This window comes from Ostrea edulis, chromosome 4, assembly GCF_947568905.1.
Source record: "Ostrea edulis chromosome 4, xbOstEdul1.1, whole genome shotgun sequence".
NCBI lineage: Eukaryota > Metazoa > Mollusca > Bivalvia > Ostreida > Ostreidae > Ostrea > Ostrea edulis.
Genome location: NC_079167.1, coordinates 58,799,590 through 58,816,457, shown reverse-complemented (window position 1 = coordinate 58,816,457; position 16,868 = coordinate 58,799,590). Strand labels below are relative to the sequence as shown.

The window sequence follows — 16,868 nt, the reverse complement described above, 5'->3', positions numbered from 1 at the left end:
AAGTATACTCAAACTTGTCTGTATAGGTAGTTAGTGAATACCATCAAATAACAAGAAACTTATAAAAGCAGTTAGTGATTTTTGAGACATTATCTGTTACTTCTGTGCTCAACAAAGTAATTTACTCTATTAATGAATTATCATACCAATAAAGCTTTATTTGACATCAGCACTTAATGGAGTAATTGGATTGCTTGCTTATGTACAATAATAAGCTATAGATGGTGTAGGAGTGAGGTGCTGGGTATGTACATAAAATGATGAAGAGCCCTGTGTTACACTGATTCATGACTCCATACAAGGCACTGTTCACTTCTGTCAATTCGGAATCAATACAAAATGCCTCCAAAGCTGTCAATTCTCATTCTTTTACAAGGAACCAGTTGGCACTTTGACATTTCTTGATCTGTGTTTCCAAGTTTTAAGGGACCTCAAAGTTAGTGAGAGAACTACTGTGAATTGAAAAGTCATTTTGAATTCAGAAAAGAAAAAAAATGAGCACACTATTGAGTATACCACTGCTGAGTCGGATAAGGACCTCATTTAAAAAGACGGTCCGCGATCGGTAAGTTTAAATTAGGGAGAACATTTAAATTTTAATTGGGTAACTTTTTAAAGTTGAATGAACAGTAAATGGGTCATTGAAGAAGCTGTGTCTGCACTGAAAATTCAATTAATTGCATACTAGTGGTGTATGTCTTAAAGCTAGATTGACAAAATTTAAAAACTAGGTTATAGTGGTCTAAAAATAATGCATGCTTATAGCCAACCTCATTCTAAAACCTTATCCATTTAGCTTTCTATTTCAGGGTTAATAGATGATAAGTTTGTTAGTTTTATTTTAATTTTCCTATAGTTCTGGAATATTTTTTGTGCAATAAATATAAGGTTCAAATTGGGAGCTGCAATTCAGAAATTGTGTTCTATTTACGACTGAGCCTAATTTCCTTAGAGTATTTAGTTTCCGCAGGCAATCAGTCCATAAAATATTTTGTTACTATCCCTCGTCTCATTTCATGTTCTTGACACATTACTATATGGATGATTTTTTATATTGATAATTAAAATGTTACTCTCATGGGGATCCACTTCATACCAATCCACACCTATCTGGAATTTTGCATTTATTGATGTGAATTTAATGAATTTATACCATCTCAGCTCAGAGAACTTGTTGGAAATTATATACAGTGGAAATAAATAAGGAAGCTTTGGTCATATCTGGCGTACGTGCTTAAGCTCACTCAGAAATCCGCATCAGAGAAAGGTCAAAGAGAGAACACAGCCAAATCTTGCATTCAACAGGTTATTGCCAGAACATGGACCCAGGTCCCAGTTGAATGCCACCTCAGTTTCTAACATCTACTTTAGGACTGGGAATATGGATCATCCAACTACTTTTAATTAATTATGAATAAAATGCAAAGTTCATATCTCTGTGAACTTTTAATGCTGAAAATAGACAAAGAGGTATATGAAATTAGAAATTATTATGAAAATTCTGTCATTATAATCTTTCTGTATTACTGTTAATGCAAGTCCAAAAAAATCATGTACAATTAGCATAGTGGATATTAGAAATATGAAATATTCAAATCTTCCAAAGTGACATTTCAACACCAATATTGATTTCGCAAGAATTTTAGATGCAATGAATCAAAAATTCAAATTTCCACACCAAAAAAAAATGTTCAGTTTAGCAGTTTATTTTTATTCTTTTTTTTTTTTTATTTGATAAGGGTCTGAATTAGAATAATGGGTGAAATCTTTTTCAAAACGAAGGTGGAAAAGGGATGTTGGGGAATACAGAAACTTGGATGTGAAATTGATAGAATGACATTCAGTTGACAGAAGACGGTGTAAGAGACAAATGAATTGTGGGGGTTGTATTTCTAGTTTACAAGGAAGCATTCATGGACAAAAATTCCTTATTGCATGTAGCAAAACAATATTTCAACATTTCGAGAACCCTGAAATCTAATTGCATGCTGTCCAGGATTAGGACTGTGGTAAAGTAGACCCAAATCTAACCTCATTTATCCTCATCATCACTCAAGACTGGTCCCTCTGTGGGCCGGCTACCAGGCCAAAACGTAAGACAGCATTGTAATTGGCTTTAGAAAAAAACCATATAAATCCTTTGGGTCTATCATCTGTTGTCATTATAATTGCTTTAAAATGATTCTTGTCAGGCTGTAAATCGCCAATTTTTACTTTTGGGGGGAATAGCATAAGAAAATGAATTTCTATGTAGATTTGGTAGACTTGCCGATTCAGGAATTTTATGTTGAAATAAGATAGGTCAGTGTTGCTTTAACCCAATTATTAGACACTCTATAATTACCTTAATTTCCACTTCTATGGTTTATCTGATTGGACATCTTTCACAGAACTGTGGAATGACAGAACTATTCCTTGTCCCATACTTTTGATTCATTAGGACTCTTGGCTGTCGTGGTGTTCAGTCAATAGTCCTCTCACTTTGTGAGCTGTAGGTTGTGATATCAAACATTGACGAGGATACATGAAATATGTAATGATTGTTCCTTCACCAAGCACTTGATATTGAAAATGAAAATAGTAGGTCTTTTGATGAGTCTTAGTAAGTAAATTTAGGGAATTTATGTCTCTCTCTCCCCCTCTCCTCCAGTTTAAAAGTCATTCATTTTATTAGTACTATTAAAAAGGTAAAAACATTTTATGAATACTCTTGCAAAGAAGGCACAATATTCAAGTTATCAAGATAACCATCTCATCTCATGTGAGCTGATGACCTTGATCTTTGCCCTAGAGAACAAAAGTGGGTTTCCTTGAGTGATAAAGATGTGGAGTTTTATATAGAGATATCTGCAGCCATTTCTTACCATGCTGACTTTGATTTTTTTATCTAAAAAATAATTGGGGTTTTCAAGTCATGGAGACTCTTTAGTGTAAAGTTTCATAGCTGAATTAACTCAATGGTATTTGAGATAACAACATATGACTTGGTGACTTGACCTGTTGACAGAAAAAAAGTTATTGGTGGTATTTGAAATGTTGTTTGGAAACCAGGGTGTTGCTGATAGATGGATTCACCCAGATTAACATCCCTTAATATTTCTAAAGAGGGGCACAAAACCTAGGGTGCTGTTTCACTGTAGAACCCGCTAAAGTGGCTGAAGTCTATAATGTGTGAATTTAGGTACTTCACCTAGAGGTGGAGACATCTCAATCTGGATCAAATATTCATGGGAACATTATACAACAATCAACCACTATGAATTTCCTTTTATACAATTAATAATCCTAATGAAAAACATGCATAATCTATATTACATATTTAACCTCAGATCATATTCAATATTAGAAATAAACCATTTACCAAGTTTCTGCCATGCTTGTAATAATCAAATGTTGTATTAAATTCTTGGAGTTTGGTGCTCAAGGTTTTACATTGCAAATGAAACATACTGAAATGTTGGTTGTTTTTTTTTTTTATTATTTTCAGGCGTAGCAGTCGAGAGCTTCAGCGTTCAAAGACCCTTCCAATAATCCGCTTACCCAGTGGCAATGATGATGACATGGTGCTTGACTCAGGAAACAGATGCAGTGATGACAGTCGATGGATGTCACAGAGTCCTGTCAGCTCAGGTAAAATCCCCAGTCTGCACAGTCCCATCAGCTCAGGTTCAGATCTCTAGTGTTCACAGTCCCATCAGCTCAGGTTCAGGGCCCTTATTCACAAAACATCTTACGATAAAGGTGGAAAAAATTATTCTGTCTGATAATCAAATACCGATCACAAGGTCATAAGTATGTATTTAAGTCTAATAAACCATGGATGTACTTTTCATATTAATTAAGAAAATCTATAAGAAATGAAAAATAAAAGAATTACTCTATTCGTAAATTTTAATCTTAGTCGTAAGATATTTTGTGAATAAGGGTCCTGATCCCTAGTGTTCACAAAGTCCCATCAGTTCAGGTTCAGATCCCAAGTGTTCACAGTCCCATCAGCTCCAGTACAAATCCCTAGTGTTCACAATCCCATCAGCTCTTGTACAGATCCCTAGTGTTCACAATCCCATCAGCTCCAGTACAAATCCCTAGTGTTTACAATTCCATCAGCTCCAGTACAAATCCCTAGTGTTTACAATTCCATCAGCTCCAGTACAAATCCCTAGTGTTCACAAAGTCCCATCAGCTCTGGTACAGATCCCTAGTGTTCACAAAGTCCCATCAGTTCAGGTTCAGAATCCAAGTGTTCACAGTCCCATCAGCTCAGGTACAAATCCCTAGTGTTCACAATCCCATCAGCTCTGGTACTGATCCCTAGTGTTCACAATCCCATCAACTCCGGTACAGATCCCTAGTGTTAAAAAGTCCCATCAGCTCCGGTACAGATCCCTAGTGTTAAAAAGTCCCATCAGCTCTGGTACAGATCCCTAGTGTTAAAAAGTCCCATCAGCTCCGGTACAGATCCCTAGTGTTAAAAAGTCCCATCAGCTCTGGTACAGATCCCTAGTGTTAAAAAGTCTCATCAGCTCCGGTACAGATCCCTAGTGTTAACAAAGTCCATCAGCTTCGGTACAGATTCCTAGTGTTAAAAAAGTCCCATCAGCTCCGGTACAGATCCCAAGTGTTCACAGAGTGCCAGAAGGTCAGGTTCAGATAACTAGTGTTCACAGAGTCCCAAAAGCTCAGACTCAGATCTCTAGTGTTCAGTATTGATGAGTGCCATGAGAGAAAATTGTCCTCCCTTATATTCCAGTACAATCAAAATGATAATATATATTCCAAAAGAGGTCAAGGATATTGTTTGAAGGGCAAATTAATGAGAAGTTATAGTGATAAGGTCTGCAATGAAGTTGCTTACTTACAGTTCTATCTAACAAGTGTCTGAATTGATCAACCCTTAGTTCTGCATGAACTTCTAGTTTTCTTTCTGTATTATTTCTACCTCAAATTAAGGAACTCAAATAGAGTATATACTATTTAGAGCATTACCACAACTACCGATATAGCAGGAGGGATTTTTGATAAAGTTGCTGCTATAGACAATATATATTTCTACCTCTAATTAAGGGACACAAATAGAGCATATACTATTCAGAGCATTACCACAACTGCCGATATAGCAGAATATATTTGTTACAGACAGTTTAGAGATTCATGTCGTCATTTGCAGGGTTTTATTTTTCTTACATTCTTACATTGACAAGTTGAAAACCATGAATTGCAAGAGAGAAAAAATGCAAGAATGAAAGAGAAGTCAACGAAATCAAATCCCCACCAACAATTTATTCTTCTCTGACCATGAAATTTTTTACCCCACTAATATAAATGATTCTACGGTAATGGCTTTAGTACTTTGACATTCAAGAAAATTGATTGAACTTTGTAGTGAAGTATCTTTTCTTGGATTATATCAGGTGTTTAATGATTTGAGTTGCTGAAATAAAGGAGAACTGTCAAGGATTGACAGATTCAGTAATTCTGTGTGGGGGAATATTTCTAAGCAATTTGTTTTAGACAGAGATGGCTTTAAGGAGGCAGTACAATGATGATATAACTTTGCACCAGTATATTTTGCACTATATATAGTACATCTTGTGGGACTTGCTGGGGCTAATGACTGATTTTGGAAGATGCTTATCACATCAGCACTGGAAATGATATATCATTGAGATATACTGAAAGTAAAAAGTCATTGACACTTCCAAAGACATCTACACCAATCCAAATTTTTGTTACACTTTGCTGTGATTTAAATATAATAAAGTAATGGATAGATAATTAAAGTATCCTCTTGTGTGTTAAAAATGGTGATCTCTTATATTTTATCTCTGTTAGAGTATAAAACATTCATATGATGCTGTGGCTTGTTTGGCAATTAATGTCATAAAGGTATCATGTGCTACTATGAAGTCTTCATTACTGAAGCTTGCCTCCATTTTTGTAACAGAATATTCAGGATCCTGTGGGAGTGAGGATGCAGGACGAAGGAGAAAAAGTTCATCCAAACTCCAGAGACAGGGGCGGGACAAAAGACGTGGCAGTAATAACAAGGGTCGCAGCTCGAACAGTATGTCATCATTTTCAAATTGTACCATGTCCGGGATAAGTTAAGGTGGATTACTATGCATTTAAGTTGGGTCAGTAACAAGATTAACACAGATGCTGAATGAGTTAAGTGCATTACTGTACATCACGTCATACAATGATGTCACATGGACTGTGATTATCAAATTTACACTAAATAATCTAGTGCAAGGGCATACCACTTTTTGATGATTCTTTCATAAGGTAAATAGGAATTAGATATATACGAAGATTGTCTCAGTGTATTTAGTGTATGCCCTGTGCCTACACCATTTTGTTGATACTGTTTGTTTTCCTCCTTAGGAAGCAATACATAATGTGACATCACAGTCAAACCTGTGCAGTGCTTTTCACATATAACCAATGCTTACATAAAAATGCTTAGAATATGTACCAGAATAGTTTTAATGGAGGTTATGCATTTCAATCATTTTATTTGCATAAAAACACCTATACATAGCCTTAACTCACATGCATACAACAAAATTTTATTTAATGGGTTGTTAAGGCATCACATATAAAGTATGATTTCAACATTGAAAGAGTGATACAAGCTAGCTCTTTATTATTCCATATGAAGATTTTTGTGTTTTTTCAATAACAATAAAAAGGTATTTTGTTTTGCAAGTAAAAAATTTTAGAGTCTAACTTTCACTGTGATTTGATGCATACTATGAATATCTAATAAAACATGCCTAGAAGACTCAGATTGTGCCCTCCCCCCCCCCCTCCCCCCCCCCCCCCCCCCCCCCCCCCCCCCCCCCCCCCCCCAGTTCCCAGTCTGTTCAGTACTTTTTCAATGTTGCTACACAGGAGGGTGGGGGGATATGTTTCTAAAACATTTCTTGTTTACAAAGAAAAATATTAAGCATTCTGTGTTAAAATTTTTTTTTACTTTTTTTTACTTTTCAAGAAACATCAATTAGAAAAAAGATATATTGGACAATAAAATAGCTAAAATTCAGAAATGTTGCAATTTTTCAAACTTGAACCAAGCCTGATCGGAATCATAAAAAGTGGTAATTGATAATATTTTAATAAGAAAACTGTATTCCTTTGTTGTAAAATGGTTTACAAATTAAATGGATATATAAAGCAAACTAATTTCTAGAATAGTAGATTACAAGTGCGTCAAATAAGTAGCAATTTGATTATTTTAGTATTGGGAATATTTTCTGTCAATTTTGATCAGGATTAATACTTTTTCCTCAAGTTTGGTTGAAATTCAAAGCATAACAATACTACTGAAATTTGATCATTTCATTTCCATATTTTTACAAATATGTTTGTGTAATATATATATTAATAATTAACATATCTTTTATGCCAAAAAAAATTTTATAATTGACATGTCTTTTGAAATTTGATATCAAGAAATGTTATAATTTTCACAAATATTTTTTTTATATAAGGATGACAGACCTAATTCGAAATTATGCGCTTTTGCACCTAGAGCTGTGCATATTGCCATTTACATTCTCCATGCATTGTGACGTCACTGTAATTGTTTCATCACATTATATTTATATTACAAATCGCATTTTCCTCTATGAACCAACCAATTTGAGCTCGCGACACAATCCGTTCATTTTGACTATGAACAGATTATGAACTAGCTTAAAGCACACGACTGAGAGAGCGTAAAGATTTGAAAAATTACAATGTGTGTTACAAAGATCTCACAAGTCACACCTCGGATTAAGATTGTGAACTTACATAGATTATCATCCCAATCTTGCGGTCTCCTAGCTCCAAAATACAGTGCACCGTGCAATGTTGATAAAAGGCAGGGTGAGACAAAGTGTGATGTCATGTCTATGTGTTGATGTTCGTCACAATACGCTTGTGACAGAGGCTGTAGGAGTTCGTTTTATGCAACAAAATAGAAACAGTGTTTTAGTAAATGAATATACATGTAAATATAAGAAATGATCAGCACTTTTGAGCTGTTCATGGTCAATATGAAATGGATTTGGATTTCTTTCATTATACAATATTTTTTATTTCAATCCATATTTCATATAAATTCTTCAATAAAAGCAATTTCTAGAATTTCTGTAACTTTGGTATCTGTGACTAAAAAAGTCTGTTCTTGATTCTTTCATGTTTTATTTGTGATTTCTTTGATTTCGCGATTATCCGTGTTTTGTCAACCTCCTGCGCATATGCCATGAATCTAACTGCCATAGGTAGATACAACAAAATAAAAAAAATCTACACTCTTGCTATCAAAAGTTTACTTCTAAATATAGTTTATATCATGAATATTCTTATTTATGACATGCACCAGAAGTATATATTCCAAAACCGACGATAATGTCTGTTCACAAGCAATAAGAAGGTAAAATTATGTTTTAAAAACTTTCGACCATTCAGTAAAATGACACGAAAACGTGACAATAAAACCTGTATAAATCAACAATAACCAAACAACACTGATTTTGAACACAGTTGTTGTAAACCAAATATGATTTTTTTATATACTACTATAACCAGGCTAAGTACTTTGATTGACCCAGAGGGAAAGGTACAAGGTTGTAACTCATTTTGTTTTAGAAAAAAGGGAGGGAGCATGCAATATAGCTCTTTCAAACTCTTTGAGACGACCCCTAAAGCATAACATATACAGTTGCATGATACAAATAAGTTGTAAAAGCATTTGACAGTTTGAAAAAAATTGTTTTTATGATTAGCCGTATATATACATATCATATGGTGTAACTAGATCTCGGTCTCCACTGGCCCAACCTTCCCTTTGGAAAATTTTGCAACCAATTTTTAGTATATACCTATGTAGTGGCTAGAAGGACAGGGGTTAGTTTCTCTCTCAGGTGACAATAAACACGCCATCACCATCTCTTATTTGCAAACAAAACACTTTGTTTTATTATTTGGAAATATGAAATAATTGCAGATCACTCTTTTGATGGTGAAATAAAAGTGTATGAGTTATCTCCCATTTACTGTAGTATATAGCCAGGATATAGAGATGCCTTTATTATTGTTTCTGTACAAGTTATTAGATTTGAGTGCAGTGTACCTGTTATTTGTAAAAGAATTAGGAAAAAATACTATCAATAGGTTAATTCTGAATGAAGAAACACTGTATTTAAAGATCCTCTCAACTCTGACTATTGTGTTACCGCGACTCTACTCACCAGAATGCCCTAAATTTTGAGAAGTATCCAACAAAATGAGAAGAAATCAGTCCTTTTGAAATTTTAAGTGGTCTTTTCATTACAACTACTTAAAGTACATGTAGGAGGGTGTTTACGGTCATATTAAGTCCAATGCTGCAATATATGTGAAAGGAATTGATGGAAATGAAAGCATCGATGACGTCCAGACCTTGTTTACAAAGGCAGTATCAGAATAATATTGGAGTTGGATGAAGACTTGTGTATGTGGGAAAAAATACTACAACGTAAAAGCTAAAAATTGCAATTACCACTGGGTTGAGTATTCTTTATTGTGTAACTATCAGCTATATTTAGATATGTTTTGACCAGAAATCACCATTTGATGGTTCTTCAAACCACAGTGGAGAGGATAGTGAGACACCATTACACTCCCCACGTTTTATTGTTTTAGTTACCATGTTATGCATACATGGAACTATTGACTAAATAGTTTTGTTATTCCTAACAGTGTAAACACAGAATAAAATTCTATTTCTGGGAAAGTATGTTGACAGTTTTGTTCATGAGTTATTTTAGGGAGTTCAGTTTGCACCCTTGTATTATATAACCATTCCTTGCTGCTTTGTACATTGATTTGTAAGACACAAGGATTCTGACCACATTAATTGACGTTTGTAGTTCATAACCAAATGTTGAAGGTGCTTAAAGAAACTCACATTTTAGCTCACCTGAGTTGAAAGCAAAAGTGAATTTTTGTAATCAAAGTTTAATGTCTGTTATCTGCCTGGTATTTTCGCAATTTTGACTTCTTCTCTATATTAACCATTGGTCCAATTTGAACCAAACTTGCCATAAATTATCTTTGGGTGAAGAAGATTCAATATTTTTTTTTCAAATAAAGGGCCACAAGAGGGGTTTAAACTTTTACTGTAACAAAGGAATACTATGGAAAATTCTTTTTAAAAAATTCTTTTTAAAAGTCTACTTCTCAAAATCCAAAGAATACAATTTGTTGAATTAATCAAGCATCATCATACAATTAAGCTTTATTATTGTACACCATTTTTCCTATGGCTAGGATGGATCCACAATAGAAATTTAAAGATTTACATACTAGGTTTTGGAATATAGAGCAATTTTATGAAAATCTTCTTCTCAAGAAACACAGGTGTAAAAGTTTCATTGTGATGTTTGCATGTGACCACAGTAAAAATGTCCATAATTGTTGGTAATAAATCGAACTTTCTGAATAACATTGAGAGAGAATCGTACTTTAATAACGCAGTTTGCGTTTTTCATAGAATCAACAACTCTTGGTATTTTTTTTTTCTTGAAGTGTTAGTAATGCAAGACAAACATAGGGCATCATATTGTCCTAGATTTTTGGGTCAGGTCCTTATTTGCCAAGGTCATTCAACTATTGAACTGTTACATTAGACTGATTATTGTGTCTCGTAATAGTAATCAGAAGGTGTATGCCACAAAGAAATCAAAGAATAAGACTTGATCATCAGCATGGAACCATATCATATGACATTTTTGTGTTGTATCATTTGACATTACAAAACAACAAATACTTGTTCGTTTTGTCAAATCAAATTCATTTTATTGACAAAATTTAGCTGCATGGTGCTTCCAGCTTTTGTCTGTTGACTGCATATCCATCAGTGAAATGAAGTCCTAGTCATTACACGGTACTTTTGAATCAATAACGATATTTGGTAGGTTTTCAATCCTCCTTTGACAAGAGTGCACTCATTGTCTTTTGTCCCATTAATGTAACAAATATTGACCTAGTTGAAAATCAATGACCAGACAAAGACTCGTCATTGATGGTTTTCTCTTAGGTATTGATTCTTTGTCTCTGCATTTGATGGGATTTTAATTTTTAAGATGAGGTTCCTTAATGAAATGGATTAGACATTCTCTAATTTGAGTCGCCTATAGAGAAATTTGATAGACAAAGAGGTTCAACAAACAACTGGACATTGCAGCTTTGTAATTAAGCACAATTCAGGTTTTTGTAGTGTCACTAGACTGAAGTGGCACCCTTTTGAAGTTGCAATCCTTCACAGATTTTTGTAGTGAAAACAGATATCCACCATAATTTTCTTTTAAAAAATGTCTACATTGTTACGAAATACAAGCCCATTATTAATCATTTGACAACAGGAAAAAGTAATAGCAGTGCTTTTAAGATAGACAATATCATTATTGAAAAAATTACAGGCAATGAAAGAAAAGTAAGTGATAAAACACATGACACTGGTAGCGTTCATTAGCCTCTCCCCTTCACTATGTCTTGAGTTGTTTGGGGGCTTTGTCAGGACTTAGCTGGAGGTTGATGTGATGCCATTTTAGCCATTCTGGGGATTCAAGTCTGTTGTTTGACATTGAGATGCAGACTGGTTCTGTGGCACAGTGTGACATCTTTTCATCAGAGAACATTGCTCTGTTCTACTTATAAGGCTTTTAACGCACTTATTTTCTCCTTATTCCACAATTGTAATTTTTTCATATATTTGTTTTAAAAGGAACATCAAGAGAAAATAATCCCAGCAGAGATAAATGATATATTTGAGTGTAAAAGATGATTGAAAACATAATTTGGGATTCACTCCTCTATCAATGTGCATTAACGACTTTCTCTCATTACATCTGTACCTGTATGTTACATCACTATATAATCTCTCGTCTGTGATTGTGTCAATCTCTTTGATGAAACCTTTGACCCAACCATAGAAAAAAAGACACTCAGTACGCCTTATGCCTTTTATGAATTTGAAAAATAGGGGACTTTAGAGCTAGCTGGTAACTATTAATTCACATGTGTTGTGGAACCCGCAATTATGTCTTATGGTTTTAAAACATGTAAAGGGAGAGGATAGAAAATTAATTATGTTCATTTATCAATTGCAATTAAGATTTCCAAGAGTTTAAGTCTGGTTTGTGATTTGATAACAGGTTAGAAAATTAATTTAAAAGATAACCTTTTCAACTTTGTTTAATTTTAGAAGTGACTTCTGGTGAGTGACAAGATTAAATTCACCTCCTGTTGTTCTTGAACACTATAAACTCTGGCATCTTGCCATCAAAGATGAGTTAAAGAGTAAGGGGAATTCATGTCTCGACCCGAGCATACCTTTGAAAAAAAGATTTTTAGACAATTTTACAAGTTCCAGAAATAGGCAATTGAAAGAAAAACTAGTACTTTAAATGGTTCATTGAACTTGTGGTAATTGATATTCATATAATTTGATATTGGATGATTAAATCATTCTAAATCTTGTAGCAATTGATATTCATATAATTTTATCAGGTGTGATATTGAATGATTAAAACATTCCAGCTACCCAGTCATTTTAAACCTTCAGATTTTGACATTTATGAAGTTGTTTTACTTCTAACAAGCACTATTAAACTTTTGTAAAAAAAAATATCTGATGTGCCTTAACATATGCATTTATGCAGTTTAAGATCTGTAGTAGATTTCCTCCTCATTTGTAGTCTTGTCATGGAGTACAGTTCCTTTTATAATGGAGTTCAATAGACAATAGAACATGGGCTCATCAGAGTCAATTTAACATTCAGTTTTTCTATCACAAGTTTACAAAAGGATAAAGACAAACGGAAAAGCACTTGCGCGTTGGTGTAACTGTGTACTAAATACAGTGTATTACTACCATGTGTATAAAAAAAAAGGGGGGGAAAGGAAGACAAAGATGATGCTCTGATTGGGTATTGATTTCCAGCAATATTATCTGATTTCATAATGTAGTTTGATGATGTTGATGACACATTAAATAGTTGCATGTCAGTGATATTGTAAATTTGGAGTGGAAAATAGAGGTATTACTAAGATATTACTATAAGATTACGAGGTGTGTTATGTCTGATGGGCATCGGGTGTGAACGACTGCTTACACTAGCAGGATTTTCTACCATAACATGTTAATCAAATGATAGTAGACTTTTTTGGAGGAAAAAAAAAAAAGAAGGTGGCCAAACTAACGGTTTAGTTCAAACATTTCGTGTTCTAAAAAATGCTGAGTTGATAGGGTGTCTTAGATTGGCTAGACAGAAGGGAGACTTTTTCTCTAATCAATTCTGCTACAGGAGCCTGGTCCTGTACAGTAAAAATGTCAAAAAGAGGAAAGTTTACTTTAACATTAAGATGATGGAAGAAATGAATTGCCTTTCATTTGTGAGAATCTAGCAAGTTTTTAGATCCATTGATTCAATTTTGTGTGTGTGTGTGAACAGGTATTTATAAATTCTGCAATGACGTGTCCTTAGTATTTAATTGTTTACTTGCTTGAAATATTTAAAGTTGATTCTTATTGTTTCTTCATTAATCTGATGTGATTTAAACCAGATTATGCAACAGGATAATGACACAAATGTGTCCTTTTAACGCTGTGGTGGATTATTGAAATATACCCTTCCTCAATAACCTGATTAGAATTTAATTTGGACATATACCATTGTAGAGGATGGAATTGTGAGTAATCCTCATGATGCAGAAAGAGACATAATTGATTATCATTGATTGAAGTGGACTGATACCTGCTCATGAATGTAGGTCTGTCCTTGTGGCCCCAGGTAATATCTCACCTGAAGTTAATGATTTCTCATTAAAAGTAGAGAGATCATTATACGGCCCTGATCATTAGCTGTGCAAGGCGTATAGATTGCTTTATTTCAATGGAATGTGTTATGTATATATATTTGTCCAGTGTATTAATCTATGAAGGACAAGTTTGACAGTAGTGGTATATTCTCTGCGCTCGTGCTGCATGAAGACACCAGTTCTTGAGGACAGGGAATTTATATTGCATGGAATATTGAGAATTTAAATTCATAGCGATCTATTGCAAATTACCTACAGCACAACGATCGGTTTGTCTTTATAGATCTAGAAGAGACGATCAAATTTTTTGTGACATAGAAAAGTAATCCTGTATATTGTCATGTAGACTTTGTAGGATAGATGTTTACCGAACAGCTTAGGAATTTAAAGTTGCCTCTCTTATTCAGGAGTTTAAAGAACTTTTTACCTTATTCATGTGAACTGTTATTTATTTCTTATACCCCCATTTGTAAATAAAAGGAAAGACGACCATTTAGAGAGATATAGGTTAAAACACCTGAAAGTTTGGATGTGTACACATTTTCTTTTAAGATGTGTATCTCAGGAATATGTCTGGAGTCCATATTAGAAATTTACAATTGATTTCACATGGATAGATCAAGTGAATGTTTCCACTTGAAGTCATTGAATGAAAGATCAGCTGTAATGAAGTTTTGTGGCTTGTAATATAAAAAAATGGATTGATCCAAATTATTCTGTGATTCGAAGTTCAGGAATGGAAACTGAGGATATTTCTGACATTTTCATTTTGTATAAAACTTGAACAGTTTAATGTTGGGATGAAAATATATGTTTGTATTTCTATGTTTTGTCCGTGAGTGACATCATGGAAATTCAAAAGTTCGCCAAGAGTGTTTTGCATAGAAAAACAAAAACGGAGGATTTACGGCGGACTGGTTCATGGAAACCAAGTAAAAAATCTACTTTGAAGTTCCTGAGTAGAACTCGCAGTGAGCCTGAGCGCGATGTCCCTGTGGAGGCAGACACGGAGAGCTGGGTGGCTACTCTGCCAAATTTACCCCCAATGAGACCACGTAAGTGTCCAGTGTCCCTGACTTCTAACAGTTTAGTAAATTAAAGCTAAGGTTTACCTTCTGGTAACATTTTATTGTCCTACTTCGTTTATGTGCTCTTGTCTTTTGACAAAGTGGATTGATCCCATTTTCTGGTGTTTAATATCTATATGGCCAATATAATCAAAACGAACTGTGGAATTTAACAAGCAGTGTAGGCCATGAAATTATCAGCCATGTCGTGAATTAATTTCTTTTTCTTAAAGGTATATAGGTTCAAACAAAATATTTTGCTAGGCTTTAGGAAACATTAAATGTATCTACTTCTTCCATGATTGAAGTCAAATCCTATTTTGGTAAGGTGCCTGAATGTTCAATGTTCATGATTCCGTGTGTTTTTACTAGTCTGTGTAAACAGTGATAAAAACTAGCAAGGTCTGAATGGATATGATGAGATAGCAGAAAGTCTGACTTTGTCTGAAGTGAAATAAGAGATTTTCTTTTTGAGTAGACAGCTAATTGCAAATTGTCTGTATTGAAAAACTATTGAGTGACAGAAAATGTGTAAATCATCTTGTATCATAATGCATAATTTACAATTGGAGATGGAAGGCCTACAAATTGCTAGTCCATATGGGTAATTAATGCAGAAGTGACAACTAACTGACAGCAGATGGCAAAATTTAATACTTTAATTAAAATCTTTGGGGTTTCCATCTTGTAGGTGCAAAATATTTATCAAAATTGATAGTTCAACGAAAATACCAGCAACCACCCTAAAAATAAAACTACATTGAAGAAATAAGGGATTGTCACTATATACTAAGCTAACAGACTCATTTATTAGAGAATTACTTGAAGCTAGTTTGATTGGTAGTGGGTTCTACAGCTGAATTACTAGCTGTGCTGTAAGTTTGCATTCTTCTTATAACATTTTTCTATCTACTCAAATGCATCCTGGGAGCTAGAATATAAAATGATAAAAAGAAATTTGGGAATTGATTGATTCTTCTTTTTACATTCATTGAGAACTTTGATCATGACTTACTACCGCAACTGTTACAGAGAGACCAAAAAACTGGTGTTGCATTGAATAATTGATGAGCTTCCTCAACAGCTAGATAATGGGTGCAAATCAGTCAGATATAATTGTGAATTGATCTGTGATGTTAGAAACGATGAAATTTTTCTCATAAAAGCCAGTATTTTAATGATGATTTTAGTACATTGCAACATTTGAATTGATCTCATTTTATTTGATTCAGAAAATTTCTTGTAAAATTCTAAAAATTGATAAACCACATATATTGTGATAGAAATTGAGTTTGTTGGTCCGTTTACCATCCTATTTCAGGCAATCATTGCAATGAAATCTCGGACTGAGAATTACTTTATAATACCTCTCTCTCTCTCTCTCTCTCTCTCTCTCTCTCTCTCTCTCTCCATATTTGAAGTTACACCTGAAAAAAATTACTTCACATACAATAACATTTGACATATGACCTTAAAAAAGTCAAAACCTATCTTTCCTTCTGTATAATGTCTTCTGGCTTAGAGAATATTTGCATGATTTCAACCTGTAAATTCTTACACTGACCTTGATCTTTAGCATATGACCTTGAAAAAAATGAACAATCTTCCAGGAGATATAGACATGATGCTAAAATGCAATATGATTAAAATTATATGTTCGGTCTATTCACTACTCAAACATCTTACAACATCGCATCGAGGGCCACGTTTTGGTAACCTTAGAGACTAGGAATAAATCATGAGACTGCTTTAGCCAAACCACTGACTAACTTTAAAAGTTGAGAGGGATTTCAAGTCTGTGGTTACTTTCAATTTGCACTGATTCAGGTCTTCTACATGTAAAACAAATTTAAAATGTGACACATTTACACCCTGCTTTTATCCCTGTGGGCATTGGTGTAGTTTACACCATGTCCCATGGGAATCAGTATATGTATGATGAAGGAAAAG

General features: G+C 34.0%; 1 protein-coding gene across 12 annotated transcripts in view; it reads left to right on the top strand.

Moving 5' to 3' along the window:
• The window catches only part of LOC125667959 (ankyrin repeat and fibronectin type-III domain-containing protein 1-like), a 124,759-nt gene that overhangs the window by 84,883 nt on the left and 23,008 nt on the right, over nucleotides 1–16,868 (top strand). For 10 of the 12 annotated variants that reach the window (XM_048901656.2, XM_048901662.2, XM_048901665.2 and 7 more), the window contains 2 exons: nucleotides 3,488–3,630; nucleotides 5,945–6,064. In XM_048901656.2, the coding sequence (XP_048757613.1) occupies nucleotides 3,488–3,630; nucleotides 5,945–6,064 (263 nt within the window). Of the gene's footprint in view, nucleotides 1–192; nucleotides 566–3,487; nucleotides 3,631–5,944; nucleotides 6,065–6,971; nucleotides 14,907–16,868 lie in introns of those variants that run through there. The other 2 variants (XM_048901663.2, XM_048901664.2) reach the window with 2 other exon arrangements.